The 19,769-nt window shown below is 37.9% G+C and overlaps 1 protein-coding gene across 1 annotated transcript in view; it reads right to left on the reverse strand.

Annotated features, from left to right (window-relative positions):
• Nucleotides 1–565: 565 nt before the first annotated feature.
• LOC127411303 (cysteine-rich motor neuron 1 protein-like) overlaps nt 566–19,769 on the reverse strand; it is a 219,018-nt gene continuing 199,814 nt past the window's right edge. Inside the window, exons 11-17 of the mRNA XM_051646782.1 lie at nt 18,811–19,023; nt 18,052–18,267; nt 13,566–13,787; nt 10,525–10,713; nt 6,232–6,348; nt 2,988–3,175; nt 566–2,224 (exon numbers count right to left, since the gene is read on the reverse strand). Coding sequence (XP_051502742.1) covers nt 2,048–2,224; nt 2,988–3,175; nt 6,232–6,348; nt 10,525–10,713; nt 13,566–13,787; nt 18,052–18,267; nt 18,811–19,023 — 1,322 coding nt within the window. The 3' untranslated portion in view covers nt 566–2,047. The remainder of the gene's footprint in view (nt 2,225–2,987; nt 3,176–6,231; nt 6,349–10,524; nt 10,714–13,565; nt 13,788–18,051; nt 18,268–18,810; nt 19,024–19,769) is intronic.

The following is a 19,769-nucleotide window of genomic DNA, read 5'->3' on the forward strand; positions in this document are numbered from 1 at the left end:
CAGTTGTGGCTGAAATCTTTCTTGGTCTACCTGACCTTGGCTTGGTATCAAGAGATCCCCAAATTTTCCACTTCTTAATAAGTGATCGAACAGTACTGACTAGCATTTTCAAGGCTTTGGATATCTTTTTATATCCTTTTCCATCTTTATAAAGTTCCATTACCTTGTACGCAGGTCTTTTGACAGTTCTTTTCTGCTCCCCATGGCTCAGTATCTAGCCTGCTCAGTGCATCCAAGTGAGAGCTAACAAACTCATTGACTATTTATACACAGAAACTAATTGCAATTTAAAAAGCCACAGGTGTGGGAAATTAACCTTTAATTACCATTTAAACCTGTGTGTGTCACCTTGTGTGTCTGTAACAAGGCCAAACATTCAAGGGTATGTAAACTTTTGATCAGGGCCATTTGGGTGATTTATGTTATCATTATGATTTAAAAAGGAGCCAAACAACGATGTGATAATAAATGGCTTCATATGATCACTATCCTTAAATAAAAGACAGTTTTTTGCATGATCAGTCATATTTTCAAAATCAATGCCAAAATTTCACAATTTCTGCCAGGGTATGTAAACATTTGAGCACAACTATAAATGTTATAAAACCGTTCTTGCTTAAATTGTCGACAGTTTTGTAATTTTTGTGTAAATCGCTCGAATCGTTACATTTTTGTGTGAATTATAAAGAAATTTCTAATAATAACTGTTTGTAAAACTGTTCTAACGTAAATTGTGAAAAATGTAATAATTTTTGTGAGAAACTTTTTGTGTAAATTGTTTAAATCCTTACAAGTATTAAGTAATCATTTGTAAAAACCGTACAGAGTATTGTGGACAATTACCATAAGATCTATTTTTACGACAAATGGACACAAGCATTCATTCTGCTTGTGCTTCACAAATGCAGCCCTTTGACTTTCTTGGTAAATGTTTCCTAAAGGACACAAACTGTCCTCACTACATGTTTTCATCCCTACGAAATGAGGTTTAAAGAATCAAAGCAAAAAAAGCAGCACTTGTAAAGCATAGCCTCAAATCCAAACCAGTATCACTTTGTTCTTATGTTAACTTTGTCTTGCTTTACAATCCTTAGATTCGTTTCAGTAAATTATATATTTAAGGAGTGTAAGTCAATCTGCCCTTTGTTGTGGGAAAAAAGAGCAAATGGTGTTTGTATGGTTAAATGGGAAATGCTCATACATGTTAGCAGAGATACAACATAGAGAACCGACACATCCATTTACCAGGAAGATCTAATGTCCACAGAGTGGTTTACTCTATTGTCTTCCATTCGTCTTTTGAAGAGAAAAAAAAGCTTGGCCAAACTCACCCACAGCACTGGGGAATCAATATCTTACAGTAGCATCTCTTAAAAAAACGGGTCTGTTTGCTACAGCAGACCTACTTTCTTTCAATTTTTCCTCTTATTTTCCTCCACACACAGTTCAGCATCTCCTCTGCCTCGGGGAAGTAAAGGTCTTCTCGCCCTCCTCGTCTTCTCACCCGCTCTGGGCATATCAGATAACTCAGAGAGAGAGGCTTTGGTTCAGCGTTAAATGTTCACACAAGCACTTGTGTCAAAAATCTCTCCTAAAACTTTTTCTCTTTTCATCCGAAAAAGTAGGAATGCAGGGAAAATTGCGTTGAAAAAACAGCGGTTGTCAGAATCCCAAATGTACATTAGACTTCACAACTACCTTCAACTTATGCCTGGGCATCCACGAAAACTCACACTCACATAAAAATATGCTCAACCTATCACAAATATATTCTGGAAGAGTCCTCACTGATATAAGAAATCACACTCATAGGTGTGGTGTCCAGCTTCAGGTGAGGCTTTCAGATATTTCTTCTCTTTTTTTGGAGTGACGTATGTGAATATTATATTTGTTATTCATTATCAGGGTCTCTTCTGTCCACTTGGATTTGTGGCTTTGTCCATCTCTATAGTATTTAGTAGATGTTCGTGTGCCAAAAAATGTTTGGCAGCTGAACATAGGCTCAGTCTCTCGTTTTCGTTCACTCACTCTCTCACTCTGTTGTTGCTCACGCAGTCTGGTAGAAGTTGTCAGCTTGCAGGTTGTTGTGTTTCTGCATGCTATAGTAACCACTGTATCTTGAGTCAGGATCTGCGATGCGGAGCATGCGCTGGGAACTGTCCACCTGGACTTTCGTCCCCTTCTGGCAGTCCACATACACCAGCTGGTTATTGAGACACATGGGCTGTATGACAGAAACAACAGAACACAAACACAGTCAGCTGTCTTAGAATTTTCACATTAGCACAGCCAAATAGTTTCAGGCCAAGAAACTGCTCATATAAAACGCTAATGGCGTTTTCACACTGGAGCTTTTGTTGCGCAGTCTGTAAGACCTCAGAGTTTGTTTTGTTTGTTTGGTGTGACCGCAGTAGTATGAGCCGAAGGGCACAACAAGCAACTGCTTGTTCATGTGGATCACAGTATGGTTCTAAATTAAATTGAAAGCAATATGGCGTAACTTAGCGAAGTGAACTGCAATTGGTAACAACTAATTTGTATGACTCAACATTTCCTTTGCATTTCATATAATGCATCTGGTTTCAGTAATAAAATCAACGTGACAATACTATAAGGCACCTACTCTTTGTAAAGATGCTTTGGAACAACATGTATTGTGAAAAGCGCTATATAGATAAATTGAACTGAACTGATAAAAAAAAACATGAACATAAGTAAAAAATACAAGTCGTTACCAAATTATAGTGGTATACAGCTGCAGCTGGTACACACGGTGGTACTGTCTTTGATGACGCAAATGAACTGTTGTTCAGAGCCTAATAATATGATGTGAAAAGAGCTCTGTGGTAGGGGGAGAGGGGGGTGGAATCAAACTTAAGTTCAGATGAAGCAATTGAAGCAAGTGTGAAAACACCTGAAAATCGTGATAAATAGCCCATGTCTTGTGATTGATTGTAACTGTGTAGGAAACTGAAACATATAGGCACCTTTGTGGGTGTGCGGTAGCAAAGCACGGGGATCCACTGCTTACGCTGGTTGACCAGCAGCAGGGCGGTGATAGTGAGCATCATCATTAGGATAAGCAGTGCCACCCAGGCCCAGTGCAGACCAGCATCCTCACTTGGCAATGGCGTCTTACCATCTAGGTATGGCATTTGCAAACTCCTGAAATCACCTAGAACAACCCACAACACACCTGTTGGTACGTTTTGCTCCTTTGCTCACAGCTGACAGCAATAAGTCATTGAGGTGATGTCGAATTTTTCAGTACCCATCTATACCATATGAAATGCAAATATGGCTTGATGGTACAGTAAAATGCCTGAAAAGCCCCACAGTGGAGTCAGCAATTAAGGTAAATGCCAGAATCTTGTCAGAAAGACCCACTCACATCAATCTTTACAAAACAAACATGGGAAATAAAGAATAAATGATAGATTCCAAGCACAGAATATCAAAATAAACAAAAAGCTTCCTGAAAATCTTTGATGATGATGAAGTTTGATGTAAATTACTTTTTGAAGGTTAGAAAATGCAGATGAAGAATTCTGATTAATTTAGCTTGGATGACGAAATTTGTCCTACAAACTCTGAATGACAAGCAGATTTAATTGTGGTTGTTCAACAGAATGTATATACTGTATATAATATATATATATATATATATATATATATATATATATATATATATATATATATATATGTGTTTGTATGTTGGTATGTATCTATGTATATATATATATATATATATATATATATATATATATATATATATATATATATATGTATTTATGTATGTATGTATGTATGTAAAATATACGTACATACATACTAGAGCTGTCGATTTAACATGTTAATTCAATGTGATTAATTTTATATAAAATAACGAGTTCAAAATTATGCTGCCTTCACGTGCTATCCCTCTCGGAAGTTGCACATGAACGACCCAGCAAGTTGTAATCAATGGCCGATTTAGGCATGGGAGACATGGGCAGTCGCCCGGGGCAGCATCTTGCTGGGGGCGGCACGGACCCCTCTTCAGCATCCCCCCTGCTGAAAGGGGGGTTCGCCCAGGGTGCCATACAAGCTAGAACAGCCACTGGTCATAATTACGAATAGGAAACTCTGAGATAGTTTTGATACCCAAGTTTCCAAGATGGGAGGAGTCATAAACTTTTCAACATGGCGGAGGAGAGTATATATATATATATATATATATATATATATATATATATATATATATATATATATATATATATATATATATATACACATACATACAGTGCTGTGAAAAAGTATTTGCCCCTTCCTGATTTCTTCTATTTTTGTGTATTTTTCATACTAACTTGTTTTAGATCTTTAAACTAGATATAACATAAAACAAAGGCAACCTGAGTAAACACAAAATACAGTTTTCAAATATATATATGTTTTTATTGAAGCAATAAAGAAGTTGTCAAACACCTATATCACCCATGTGAAAAACTAACTGCCCCCTTAAACTTAATAGCTGGTTGTGCCACCTTTAGCAGCAACGACTGCAACCAAGCGCTTCCGATAACTGGAGATCAGTCTTTCACAACGCTGTGGTGGAATTTTGGCCCACTCATCTTTGCAGAACTGCTTTAGTTCAGCCACAATGGAGGGTTTTCGAGCATGAACTGCCCGTTTAATGTCCTGCCACAGCATCTCAATCGGGTTAAAGTCAGGACTCTGACTAGGTCATTCCAAAACTTTAATTTAGCTCCTTTTGAGCCATTCAGAGATGGACTTGCTCCTATGCTTTGGATCATTGTCTTGCTGCATAATCCAGTTGAGCTTGAGTTTCAACTCACGGACTGATGACTGGACGTTCTCCTTTTCTGGAAGAGAGCAGAATTCATGTTTCCCTCAATTATTGCAAGTCGCCCTGGCCCTGAAGCAGCAAAGCATCCCCACACCATCACACTACCACCACCATGTAAGTATGATGTTCTTTTTGTGGAATTCTGTGTTTGATTTACACCAGATGTAATGGGACCCCTGTCTTCCAAACAGTTCCACTTTCGACTCATCAGTCCACAGAACACTCTCCAAAAATCTTTGAGGATCATCAAGGTGTGTTTTGGCAAAATTCAGATCAGCCTTAATGTTCTTCTGGGTTAGCACTCTTCCATGGATGGCATTTTTGGCCAGTGTCTTTCTCATAGTGGAGTCATGAACAGTGACCTTTATTGATGCGAGAGAGGCCTGCAGTTCTTTGAATGCTGTCCTTGGCTTTTCTGTGACTTCCTGGATGAGTCATCGATGTGCTCTTGGAGGAATTTTGGAAGGTTGGCCACTTCTGGGAAGGTTCACTACTGTGCCAAGTTTTCTCCATTTGGAGATAATGGCTTTCACTGTGGTTCTTTGGAGTCCCAGAGCCTTTTAAATAGCTTTGTAACCCTTCCCAGACTGGTGTGTTTCAATCACCTTTTTCCTCATCATTTCTGGAATTTCTTTCAACCTTGGCATAGTGTGTTACTGGGTGAGGCCTTTTAGCCAACTTCATGCTGCTGAAAAAGTTCTGTTTAGGTGTTGATTTGATTGAACAGGGCTGGCAGTAATCCTAATTGTCACAATTTAACAGTGCATCTTGAATTATTAGTTTTTATTATTAATATATTAATAAATCAGGTTTCAACAACTTAATGGCAAGTGCTCCGAGTTAATGCAGCTGTGAAAGACGGTGCTTTGAAGTGAAATGTGAGTGAGCAGAACATTCCATTTTACAAATCCATCTTTCTTTGTTTCCTCTGTCCTTGTTTCCTTTCCTTAGATCTTCTCCTAATTTCCTAAGAGGGAGGAGCTAGGAAGTGAGGAAAAGTAGTAAGGAAAGGGAATGAGGATGCACAATTTCAGAAATGAGATGCACCCAGTGACAAGTAAAATCGAGCTTGCGTAGCTCTGCCATGACATTAGTTGGCCTGAAAGAGAAAACCGATGATAGAGAAGACGGTTTACACAAATGCCGCTATAGCGCCCCCATGCAGCAATGCTGAGAATGCAACACATACTTGAGTTGGATTATAAATTGCATTCTGACGAAAGAGAAAACTGTCTGTAAAAGGAGAAATTTTATTTTAATGCACCCCTTGCATTATTTGTTATAGCACCCCTTGAGTATGTAACCCATATTGGTGTTTCATTATGAATTGTGTTATGACACATTTCAGAATGTTACGAAGTGTAAAACAACTCTTGAACTCCTACCTCTGAACTGTGGCATGATATCATTTTCACTGTGAGTGGGCCAGGCTGGTTGATGTCTCTGCTTGTCTCCATGTTGGTCTGTCTTCTCAATTGGCACGTTTGTGGGTGCGTAAGTTTCTATAATTAAAACATCACATGGATATTCAGGCAAAGATTGAAAGAGAGACAGATTGGGACAAAGGGTGTTTAGAGTTACAGAGATAAAGTGTGACAGCACATACATACAAATTGTAACTACAATGAGAGGAATTGAGAAGTGCCCACTTGGAATAAACAGAATCGGTTCAGCGTGAAATTGCAGGACGCAGGCTAATTAAAAGCTCGTCTTCAGAGCTGCGTCTTTGACTGGGAAAGCACCAAAGAGTGAGTGATTACCCAGAGTGCACATGGACACCACTCCAAACCCCATCATTGAGCCAGAGCCAAGTGACACAGCAATAAACCGTGATCAATTGCATTATCTCCCAAATGCAAAGAGAGCTAATTTAGCCTTTGTCCAGCTTCGACTTAATCAATCCTTTTAAATGATTCATCTCAACAAGTCCGTATTTAGACGACGACCCATTCAATTAGAGAGGAGGTTCTAAGTAAACACTGCATTATGAGAGCCAGAGAGAGAAAGAGATTAAGAGTGAGAGAGTGTGAGAGAGAGAGAGAGAGAGAGAGAGACTAGTGACAGAACTAAAAACAGCATAACTGCTGGGTACGTGGAGCAGATTTATACATATATCGTATTAGAGGTCACTGGTTCTTAAACGTAATCCTCAATCACGACTACTATTGCCAAGTTTAGACACTTTAAAGACAACATGAAACAGCATTTACAACTTTTAAACTTCTGCAATGTGATGTACAGTATTTCTGAGTGAAATATATTCATCCTCAAATTAATTTGGGCAGGCCTTTATTTTATACATGATGATTTGATTGAATCCTTAGAAATGACCCAAAATATTGTTTGTTTATCATTTTTACCAACCTGTGAGGCCTTGATTATGTCAGCAGGGAAGAAAAGTAATTTCAGAGGTGGATACATTTACATTTTGATCACAGATAATGAAAATGTTTCTTTTAAGTCAACATGAAAAGGCATTTGCAACCTATTTTACTTCTGTTACGTGACATATTTCTGGGTAACAGAGAGTTTTCAATTAGAAAAAACTATATGGATTGTAAAAAGTAGTGTCTATGTGTAGGGCTGGGCGATAAAACAATATCGATGATAAACATTTGAGTAATTTTCAATATTTCAAAATATTCTACATCTAGACAATCGGATCAGGTATGTTTAGCTAAAAATGCAAGCAGTTCGGCAAAGTTAAAAACAACTAGCTAACTGAATCAGTCATATAATAAATGGGCAGTTAGGGGCAGTGGTGGCTCAGCGGTTAAGGCTCTGGGTTACTGATCAGAAGGTTGGGGGTTCAAGTCCCAGCACCGCCAAGATGCCACTGTTGGGCCCTTGAGCAAGGCCCTTGACCCTATCTGCTCCAGGGGCGCTGTATCATGGCTGACCCTGCACTCTGACCCCAGCCTAGCTGGGATATGTGAAAAAAGAAGAATTTCACTGTATATGTATAATGTGTGATGAATAAAGAAAATTATTAATTATTATAATTATAATTATTATGGTTAGGAAGTATTAGCTGGCTAGCGGCTACATAAGAGCTGCTGTCATGGAAACCAGTAATGAGGCTAAGTATCCGCTAACTAGTAGCTAGCTATCTGACAAGCAATCCAGCTATCGACTAAACACAACAACAACTCCGACGTCCGCTGAAGACAATGTAATTGGTGAAATTGAATCAAAAAAAGGTCACACACCTTATGTAGGATTTAATCCCAAATGGAGTATACTTCTTAAACTTCAAATTAAAAGGTAGCTTACCTGGTGGAGTTTAATTGTAAATAAACAAGTTATTCATTCATTTTTGAGGTCTAACAAACATGGTTTTCATGATACCTTTACTTTCCTATTAATGGTATTAAATGTTGTGATAAATATAGATATTGAACAATATATATAAAAAAAGTAGTTTGATAATATTTTGGCCATATCACCAGCATCTACAGTATATGACAGGTGGTTGGAGGTTAGGAGATGAAAGAGGGATTGGTGACATTCCCCATAAAGGAAAGTTGTTCAAAAGTTATTACATTTTGATAAAAGATTACGAAGACAAACTTTTTTCACCAATTAATTTTTCACAATAATCCTGTGGATTAATAAGTGGATTCCACAATAAGGAACGTGTATTTAAAAAGTACTTCGGGTATATCTTCATTTTGTGTTGACTTTAAAATAACATGCACTCTGGAATTATGCACAATAAGAGCAGGAACATTTATTAAGTATATTAATAAGGTCTATTTTGATTTCATGCTGTCTTCTGCAAATAACACATTTATAATACTGTACTTATAATAAGGAAACTTTCTGAAAAGTGCTAGGGTGGACGTTTAGTCACAGATCTAAATGTTTTAGAACCTTTTTTAAAACTATTTCTATAGTAAATGCTGGATCCCTCTTTAACAGGACATTCTTTCTCGAGTTTAGTTGAATGTCTAATTAAAACAGTAGTCCAACACAAGCAAGATACAACAACGCTTCAGTGTTTTTAACCACACAAGTTCACTTTCCGCAGTCTACAGGTGCATCTCAATAAATTAGAATGCCGTGGAAAAGTTCATTTATTTCAGTAATTCAACTCAAATTGTGAAACTTGTGTATTAAATAAATTCAGTGCACACAGACTGAAGTAGTTTAAGTCTTTGGTTCTTTTTATTGTGATGATTTTGGCTCACATTTAACAAAAACCCACCAATTCACTATCTCAAAAAATTAGAATACATCATAAGACCAATAAAAAAAACATTTTTAGTGAATTGTTGGCCTTCTGGAAAGTATGTTCATTTACTGTATATGTACTCAATACTTGGTAGGGGCTCCTTTTGCTTTAATTACTGCCTCAATTCGGCGTGGCATGGAGGTGATCAGTTTGTGGCACTGCTGTGGTGGTATGGAAGCCCAGGTTTCTTCGACAGTGGCCTTCAGCTCATCTGCATTTTTTGGTCTCTTGTTTCTCATTTTCCTCTTGACAATACCCCATAGATTCTCTATGGGGTTCAGGTCTGGTGAGTTTGCTGGCCAGTCAAGCACACCAACACCATGGTCATTTAACCAACTTTTGGTGCTTTTGGCAGTGTGGGCAGGTGCCAAATCCTGCTGGAAAATGAAATCAGCATCTTTAAAAAGCTGGTCAGCAGAAGGAAGCATGAAGTGCTCCAAAATTTCTTGGTAAGTGGTGCAGTGACTTTGGTTTTCAAAAATCACAATGGACCAACACCAGCATTGCACCCCAAATCATCACAGACTGTGGAAACTTAACACTGGACTTCAAGCAACTTGGGCTATGAGCTTCTCCACCCTTCCTCCAGACTCTAGGACCTTGGTTTCCAAATGAAATACAAAACTTGCTCTCATCTGAAAAGAGGACTTTGGAACACTGGGCAACAGTCCAGTTCTTCTTCTCCTTAGCCCAGGTAAGATGCCTCTGACGTTGTCTGTGGTTCAGGAGTGGCTTAACAAGAGGAATATGACAACTGTAGCCAAATTCCTTGACATGTCTGTATGTGGTGGCTCTTGATGCCTTGACCCCAGCCTCAGTCCATTCCTTGTGAAGTTCACCCAAATTCTTGAATCGATTTTGCTTGACAATCATCAGGCTGCGGTTCTCTCGGTTGGTTGTGCATCTTTTTCTTCAACACTTTTTCCTTCCACTCAACTTTCTGTTAACATGCTTGGATATAGCACTCTGTGAACAGCCAGCTTCTTTGGCAATGAATGTTTGTGGCTTACCCTCCTTGTGAAGTGTGTCAATGATTGTCTTCTGGACAACTGTCAGATCAGCAGTCTTCCCCATGATTGTGTAGCCTAGTGAACCAAACTGAGAGACCATTTTGAAGGCTCAGGAAACCTTTGCAGGTGTTTTGAGTTGATTAGCTGATTGGCATGTCACCATATTCTAATTTTTTGAGATAGTGAATTGGTGGGTTTTTGTTAAATGTGAGCCAAAATCATCACAATTAAAAGAACCAAAGACTTAAACTACTTCAGTCTGTGTGCATTGAATTTATTTAATACACGAGTTTCACAATTTGAGTTGAATTACTGAAATAAATGAACTTTTCCATGACATTCTAATTTATTGAGATGCACCTGTATTTTCCTGTAATCAGTTGATGTAATCTGAATGGCGCTGTATTGTGAATGCACAGCACGTAACTCCTGACCTGGACACATAGGGCAGCAGCTGCCCTCCACTGTGATTGGCTGATGGCAGGGTACAGCAGGGCAGCTGACAGTCGAGCATAAGGTCTGGCCTTGCAGGCAGTAGCAGTGTGTGCAGCTGTCAATGTCCCATCGCTCCTCGTCCATGTACGTCTTTCCATTGAAATGACACACAGCTCGCGGTGTGGCGTCTGGTGAAGAGGTAGCAGAATCACTCAGTCATAACCGTGTCATAAACACCCACTTATAATCAGATGACAGCAAGGCAACTGCTGATTATATCCTTTTCTCTTTCAGTAGCCACTTTTATACATGAAACCCATTATATTGGTGTAAATTGCCAAATTAACTTTTCCGATATGATATTCGCAAAAGAAACGGGTTTCGATGTTTTATATAATGTATGTATTGCTGACATTCGCACATCCTCACCAGAATGCTGTTGAAGTTGCAGTGAAGTGCCTAGATTTTAACGTCTTTCCACTGAAACAGGAAGTGGGGGCGGGACATGTCAAACGGCTCATCCTTTGCTTTTTAAATAACCAATAGTGGGGCTATTAAAAAAGCTTTTAAAAAGGACTGAAAACCTTTGCCTATTGGCAGGGGTTAAATTAGGATTTTTGAGGTGGCAGAAAACCTTAAAAACAAAAACAAAACAAAAAAACACTACCTTCTCCCCACCCCTGCTGCCACCACACATTTTCTTCCCACTGGTTGCATTAATTTGTGATAATACTGGAACAGAAGAGGGCAGCGGAGTGAGGCAGAGCTCGTGTGTGCTTAAAACAGTGCCGCTTTAAGCAAATATACTGGACCAGGTTCTGATACAGACTACAGGGAAGCATAACACTTATGTAATTGATTTTAAACGTTTTTTTCTAGTGAGCACACTCGCTAAATGGAGACAGAATGCATAAAAAAACTGAACTGGGCCTGCCTGCAGTAAATATAATGAAGTGACGAACACTGCCAATATTATTTTTCTTTTTTTAATCAGAGCTGCCTGAATGTCGTTCTGGATCGTTCCACCCCAGTTTAACCCCTGCATATTGGTTTAACTGCTGACCTATCTCACATACATCAACAGAGAAGCATCAGACATATCAGCGGAAGAGCAAGTTATGACATTTTGTATTAAAGATTATGAGGACAAACAAATATGTACGGATGAGTCCTAAGACCAGTAACATGCATTAAGAAAATAAATAGGGTAAATTTTTATTTCATGCCAACTTTAAATGTAATGTAATTTGCGGGAAAAACCCTTTAACCAGCAGTGTGTGAAATGCAGTTAGTGTAATATAGTATTTGCATTTAATGCTCAGATACCAAGAAGCTTTTTCACTTCAGTTTCAGTCCAATTTGACTAAATTTTTTTTCCACAACATAGCTAGCTGGCTAGCTAAATCGACAGATTTTTGACTGCTCTTTCAGGAATTTGTGATAAAGACGTGAGTCTGAGCTCCACCCCATCAAGCCTTCAGAATTTCTTCAGAATCCCTCAACAGTGCAAACGAATGGGCAACTAAAGTCAGATTGTCAGATTCATCAGCCAATCAGATTGAATTATTTGTTCTTGGTGGGTGTGATCTTAAGGATATGTCCCGGTCGAGGCCTTCTAGCTGGCCTTGAGTGATGCAATCACACTTAAAGTGATGTACGTAATTTGAAAGCAAAGAGTGCAAGATCGTCATCACTGCCGCTATCACCATTGAGAAAGAGATCCTTATGGATTTAAAAACATGAGATGTTCTGCATGACTGTGTGATTGCTTAATTTATTAAACAGGAAAGGAGGACTGAGCATTCAGTGTCAAATCAAGTTTTGAAAAGAAGTGCTCCATTCCATTCAACTCGGAAATTCGGATTTTACAACTTCCTACTAGGAAAAGTGCAATGGAATGCATCTTGAAGTCAGAATTACAACTTGTAGTTTCGTGCAGAAATTCTCAACTCCGATTTTGCTGAGATGCAGGGGCATGATGTCACACAAACATGTTGAAACTCAGGGAGATATACAAAGTGATAAACCTTCACTTTATTAAGTAATATCGATAAATGAGTTCTTTTCCACATTACATGATATTAAAGCTTGTTTAACAAATGCCTGCAGAAACAGGTGTATAAAACATTATAATATCTTTTGATAATCGTACACCTGAAGCACAAATGCTAGCGCTGCAGCATTGTTTAACAGTTGGGATGCCAGAAGACATCTCTAATGAGAGTCAAACCCTTGCTAAGCTAACGGGAGCATTGCAGTTTTGTTTCCTTAAACGTCATCTTCCAAATATCAGGGAATGGAATGCATTTATGGTCGGAGATATCAAGTAGGAATATCCCAGATTCAACTTGAATGGAACGCAGCATAACCATGTACCCTGACGAAACGAAATTTATTGCAAGCAACATTTAAATCGCAAATATTGTTAGATATATTTTTCCAGGTATTATAGACCTCCTTGGTAGATTCATATGAAAAATTATGATTTTTGACGTTCATTTCACAAAACAGTCATGCTGCAGTTAAAATTAGGCTTGCTTGAGCATTAAGTGTCATTTAGAGTTCTGGCTTACGTGCGTGGACGTGTTTTTAAAATGTCAGTTGGTATTATTAGTTGACTGCCACGTAATGTATGATAGGCATAGCGTCTTATTCATTGTGAAACTGTGTTTTCTTAATAGCATGAATCACACTGAAGGCCTAGACTTAAAATGCACGGCCCGCGGCTGTCTATATGGCACATTATGTAGCAATTTGTGACTGATTGTCACTGATGTACGTAAATAACGATTCAAATTTGTATCTGTGTTTCACGCAAAGCTATCAAATGGCTTCCGAAGATGTGGAATATAAAATGATGTCAACTTTATTCTGATGGCAAAGGCTATGTGTGTTAAACTGCCTAGTTTGGGCAAACATGCTTGTTTCACTTTTGCTACACCTCAGTTCAATGGTACAGAATGATTGTATTAAAAGAGTGATGCAGTGTGGTATCCAGAAATGTCCAGGCATGTTATGTTAACCTTTTAGGAGAACAAACCTAGACAGTAGGGGCAGCACTGGCCTTTCCTGAGCACAGGTCGGGGGCAGTTGACGGGTGGGCAGGACTCAGGGAAGCAACTGATGGCTCCATCCAGACAGACACAGCTGTAGCAGACATTGGGTTTCCATGATTCAGCAGCCAGGAAGATATCACCATTCTCATTCCTGCAGTAACTGGGCATACTGTCATTACTGGGCATCTGAGGGGTGACAGGGTCATCTGAAGGGAGAACAAAGAAAATTATTTATTTACTAAGAAATCACTACCACAATGTTGATGGGGAAATATATACAGCTCTGGAAAAAATTAAAAGACCACTGCACAACTATTCCCACTGCAATCCCAAATTCTGAATAAAAATATTGTCATTTAGAGCATTTATTTGCAGAAAATGACAACTGGTCAAAATAGCAAAAAAGATGCAGTGTTTGCAGACCTCAAATAATAAAAATAAAACAAATTCATATCATTTTTAAACAACACAATACTAATATTTTAACTTAGGAAGAGTTCAGAAATCAATATTTGGTGGAACAACCCTGATTTTCAATCTTTCAAAACAACTTTCATGCGTCTTGGGATGCTCTCTACCAGTCATTCACATTGCTGTTGGGTGACTTTATGCCACTCCTGGCGCAAAAATTCTAGCAGCTCGGCTTTGTTTGATGACTTGTGGCCATCCATCTTCCTCTTGATCACATTCCAGAGGTTTTCAATGGGGATCAGGTCTGGAGATTGGGCTGGCCATGACAGGGTCTTGATCTGGTGGAAGCAAGTTTTCTTGCAGGATAACCTTGTACGTGGCTTGATTCATGTGCCCTTCACAAAGACGAATCTGCCCAATTCAAGCTTTGCTGAAGCACCCCCAGATCATCACTGATCCTCCATCAAATTTCACAGTGGGTGCGAGACACTGTGGCTTGAAGGCCTTTCCAGGTCTCCGTCTAACCATTAGATGACCAGGTGGAGGATTGGTGATTATCTGGGGGTGCTTCAGCAAGGCTGGAATCGGGCAGATTCTTCTTTGTGAAGGACGCATGAATCAAGCCACGTTCAAGGTTATCCTGCAAGAAAACTTGCTTCTTACTGCTCTGACAATGTTCCCCAACTCTGAGGATTGGTTTTTCCAGCAGGACAATACTCCATGCCACACAGCCAGTTCAATCAAGGTGTGGATGGAGGACCACCAGATCAAGACTCTGTTTTTACGAGCCGCATCAATAGGTGGCAGCATGACTCAACAAACGTCAGAATGAGAACCACTCACTAAGGAAGCACAACAGGATACAGGAATCTTAAGATGCATTACTCAATGCTTTATTTATCTGAAACAATAATAAAATGTATGAAAATAATTTTTAAAATAAAATTAATTACACGATATGCCGATTAATTCGTCAAATTAATCACAGTTAAATTGCAAGCATCATTATTTGCTGAGAAAATCCCCCAAATAAAGATAATTAATTATAAATAATACATAACAATTCAAATATTTATAAATATAATATGTAGGGCCTATAATAAATATATAATACTCACTGAAATTCAGTTTGAAATAAATTGCATTATTATGGCAGATCAATAAAGCATTGATTAGACAATACAAACAGTGGTTTAAGAACTCAATATTTTGTTTGTTTTATTCTCATATCATGGAACAAGCCTACAGTTAACAGCAGTCTGTTTTGTATTGTTTGTCAATATGTCCAGTTCTTGCGGAAGTCTGTGCTATTTTTAACTGTCGCTCTATATACATTTGCGTGACTCAGACGGACGCATTTGGAGCGTGTCACTGGTATTCAGCATCATAAACACCACATTTTTAGGATGCTGTGTCAAGTTAAAATAGTGGAAATTTTGAAAATCGTATCTCAAAATTTCTGTATTCTGTTGTGCTTCCTCAGTGAGCAGTTCTCATTCTGTTTCTGCGCTGCTTGTGAGGTTTGTTGAGTCGTGCTGCTACCTATTGATGTGGCTCGTGAAAACAGATGTACTTCAAGATTAAATTGCTCATATGGTAGGAAAATCTGTACATTTATTATGGAATTTACGTACACGTTAGTGGACATGATTAATTGTGTAAATTTTTTAACATGTTTTTTATTTTATATATATATATATATATATATATAAGTAATTGTACTAAATTAACATGTTAAATCGACAGCCCTAATATTTATTATAGGGCCTACATATTATATTTATAAAAATTTGAATTATTGTGCATTATTTATATATTTTTTTGCATTATATATATATTATCTTTATTTGGGGGCTTTTCTTAGTAAATAATGATGTATGCGATTAATTAATCTGCATGTCATGTAATTAATTTGATAAAAATTGATTTACAGCCCTAATACATATATTTCTTTATTTTGGGGATTTTTGGCATTGTGACATTTTTATGACAATTAAACACATTCCCTCTCCAATTCTCATTACTGTTAAGTGTCCCGATGTTTTACTTTTTAATTCTGGGATATTATATTTACATTCTTCTGTAATACAGTACTGTAAAACAATACAATAAAAAAATGGTAATGAAAATAAGATTTTTGCCTTAAATTAATGAGAATTTTAGGGAAAAATGTGCATAGTATCACTTTGTAATAACTAATTATTTTGATAAGAAATGTGATTTGGACATGTTTCTGACAGTTTAATGAGACTTACCCTGATCATTGCTCTCAATTTAAATGAAACATTGATTCCGTGGTTAGAAAATCAGTGATATTCAGTTTACTAGTTCAAATCAGAGTCAAAACTAAACAGTTGATGATTGAAAATAACTACTGAAGACATGGATTGCCAGACAGAGGATGATGGTTTAAACTAACCACTGATATTAAAGCATTGCATCCAAGCATTAACTGAAATTATGAACTAAAAGTTTACTAAAATTGTTTCCTATGGTTATCAAGAGGCTGTATTTGCTCCACACTACAACATGTGAGTGAGAAAGTTTCTAACACGGCTTCTCATCCTCTGGTTAAAGCAAGAAATGTCAACACATTTTATTTGGCTAAAACACAGATGTCTTCAACACATCAATATTCATTACAATGCAAACAATCTCTGTAAGACACATATCTTCATTTTGTAATTTCATTAAGAAAGCTGAAACTCATTTCAGAAGGGATGAGAACATTCTAAAGAGCAAAGGAAGTTTGTTATAGTTAAGTAGCTGGAACATTTTCTGAAGTGTGCATCCATTCTATTCCTCTGTCCTCTCTAGCTCTCAGAGTGTTGATCATGTAATTGCTGTGCCCATGCACTATTCATCATTTTCCCCCAAACGCATGCATTATGCACATTCACATTGTGTTAACTTTCCTTCTGTTATAGTTTTGCAAGGTGTCTCACGCATCTACGCTCTAAAAGTCCTCGCAAATATGCACATTTAAAAAAAATATTTTTTTTGTGTCTTCCTTGATTGAGAAGATATTACATCTACCTCGACTCTTTCTTGACCTTATTGTTTTGTAATGTCCTTTTAAATAAAGTTTTTAGTAAGTTACAGCATGCCTGAGGACTTTATCTTTGGCACAGTCAATATTTAAATCTGTAAGAAACATTTCCTTAATGATCGATACATCAATTATTGATCAACACGTTATTTCCTCTGTATGTTTTTGAGGCATCAATTTATTGAAATTAGCTTACATTTAAATTAAAAGCCTAATTTGTGTGCTTTCTAATTCACTGTCAGTTGGACTTGTTTAATGTAGCATGGTGTAGTAGCTTTGGGAGACCACAAGGGGATGATATAACATTTATTGTACTTAATACTGAAGACTGTAGCACACCGGACGAGAAGCTCAGCTTCGCAGGTAGTACAAGGCACAGGTATCACACACAGTTTTTGTACTTTTTCAAGAATGTACAAAGTTAAATTTTGCAGGTAAGTGTAAATGTGCAAACTGGTGTAAATGTGCAAACTGAACAATTAAAAATGGTGACATTTATTATGCAGTTTCTATGTATATTCAAGCTGTCAAACCACAAAAAGATAAACTGAAAATACATAGTGTAGGCCATATGAAAGATACATATACACAATATATCATCCAGTGATGGCTAGAGTAAATAATCCATGTCCTTTGATAATGATTTGGGTCAAATTTAGTGGAAAACTATGCGAGTTGTGCTCCGTGTCGCTGTAGAATTTTGAGCAGCCTCCAAATTCGTAGCTAGACGTCAGCGGTGTGCGTACCTTCATAGAAAATAATTGTTTTGAATTTTAGAAGGCACCAAGTCGTCCGTGTGTGACCCCCTTTAAGTTACCCTGCTGCTCATATTTTACCAAAATTGAGAAATATATATGATGTGACATAGACTCTTGTGCAACGATTAGCCCAATTAGTATCAGGAAAAAATGCAGATATAGATTGATAATCATCAGGCAAATTTTCTAATTATTGATGTGAGGAAAAGCCTAATATCTGTCCATTTGTAACTTCTTTTGTTGACAGCTCACCTGGACAGTGAGGGCAGCAGGAATCCTGTGTTCTGATTGGACTGTGGCAAAGCAGGGGCGGGCATACTTCCGTCTCACAAAGCACACGGCCGCTGTGGCAGGTGCATTGAGTGCAGGAATCAATGTTCCATGTCTCGCCCTCCACAAAGTACTCTCCACCCGGAGCCAAACACACAGATGCCTCGCTCAGCTCTGGCTTATGAGAACTGGACTCTTCTGAAAGAGACAGTGGAGCATTAATGCAATGCCGGAAAGAGATTTTTACCTCTATGCTGAAAAATACTGTGCACTTTGCAAGATTTTTAATGTAAACAAGGTTTCAAAGGTGAATATTATGAATACATGTCTGGGACATATTTTACTCCAAAATATCTATTTATCTATTTGGGGGGGGGGGGAATTCAAATGATTATTAATGGTGATTTTAAAAAGATTCCCATTATTGTATTACAGTAAAAAAATTACTGTAGTAAAAACTATTTTTTGAATTCAGCATAAATTAAAGGCAGTACAACAAATGGTTTTATGGCATTAAGGTAATGACAATTGAGGGGGAAGGGGTGCTTAACTGTCAAAAAAATACACTTAATTTTAAATATAAATGCAAAAATAATCATATATTTTATGTTTTATATTTAATTTTTTCACCCCCCCCCCCAACATTTCCTAAATTGACTTTTAAATTAAATGCACAAAAACAGTATCATTAAGTATCCACAAATCATAAGCTTCTTTACATATTGTGAGGTGCTGACTTACCTGGGCAGGTGGGGCAACAGTGGCCGGTTCGGATGATGGGGTTGTCACAGAGGGGCACAGGGCAAGAAATGAGGGCACACATTTCTCTCCCAGCATGGCAGTAACAATCTCTACAGCCGTCATGCCAGCTCTGCCTGTTCTCATGCCTCTGGCCATCCATAGACAGACAGGAGCCCAGTTTCACTGGCGGAGCTACAGATGACGAGCTCTGATCTACACAGAGAAACATATGAAAGAACATAAACACATTATCTCAATCCCAGCATTCACAAACAATACTGTGCAAAAGTTTTAGGCACTTGTGAAAAATGTTGCATAGTGAGGATGTATTAAAAAATAATGCCATAAATAGTTTTCATTTATCAATTAACATCATACAAAGTCCAGTAAACATAAAAAAGCTAAATCAACATATGGTGTGGCCACCTTTGCCATTAAAACAGCACCAATTCTCCTAGGTACACCTGGACACAGTTTTTCTTGGTTGTTGGCAGATAGGATGTACCAAGCTTCCTGGAGAATTCACCACAGTTCTTCTATCTATTTAGGCAGTCTCAATTACTTCTGTCTCTTCGTGTAATCTCAGACTGACTCTATGTTCAGTGGGGGTCTCTGTGGGGGCAATGCCATCTCTTGCAGAGCGTCCTGTTCTTCTATTCTAATCTTTTCTATTTGCAAAAGTACTGTTTGGGAGTCTAAAATGTAGTTTTCCTATTGACACACTGAAGCTGAAGAAATAAATAACCATCTTAAGACAAATGTTTTTGTGAAACATCTTAAGTGCCCAAAACTTTTGCACAGTACTGTATCTTACAAAAGTACTGTGGCAGGATGTTGCTCTTTCAAGCTCAGGAGAAATAATGACTTCTCATTTCATGTTTCACTCAAAAATCTACTTTGTGTCAGATGCTGTCCTATGGAATGGTATCAGATGTTAACATCATGGTACTTTTTTGTAT

This window comes from Myxocyprinus asiaticus, chromosome 20 (genome assembly GCF_019703515.2).
Source record: "Myxocyprinus asiaticus isolate MX2 ecotype Aquarium Trade chromosome 20, UBuf_Myxa_2, whole genome shotgun sequence".
NCBI classification, from domain to species: Eukaryota; Metazoa; Chordata; class Actinopteri; order Cypriniformes; family Catostomidae; genus Myxocyprinus; species Myxocyprinus asiaticus.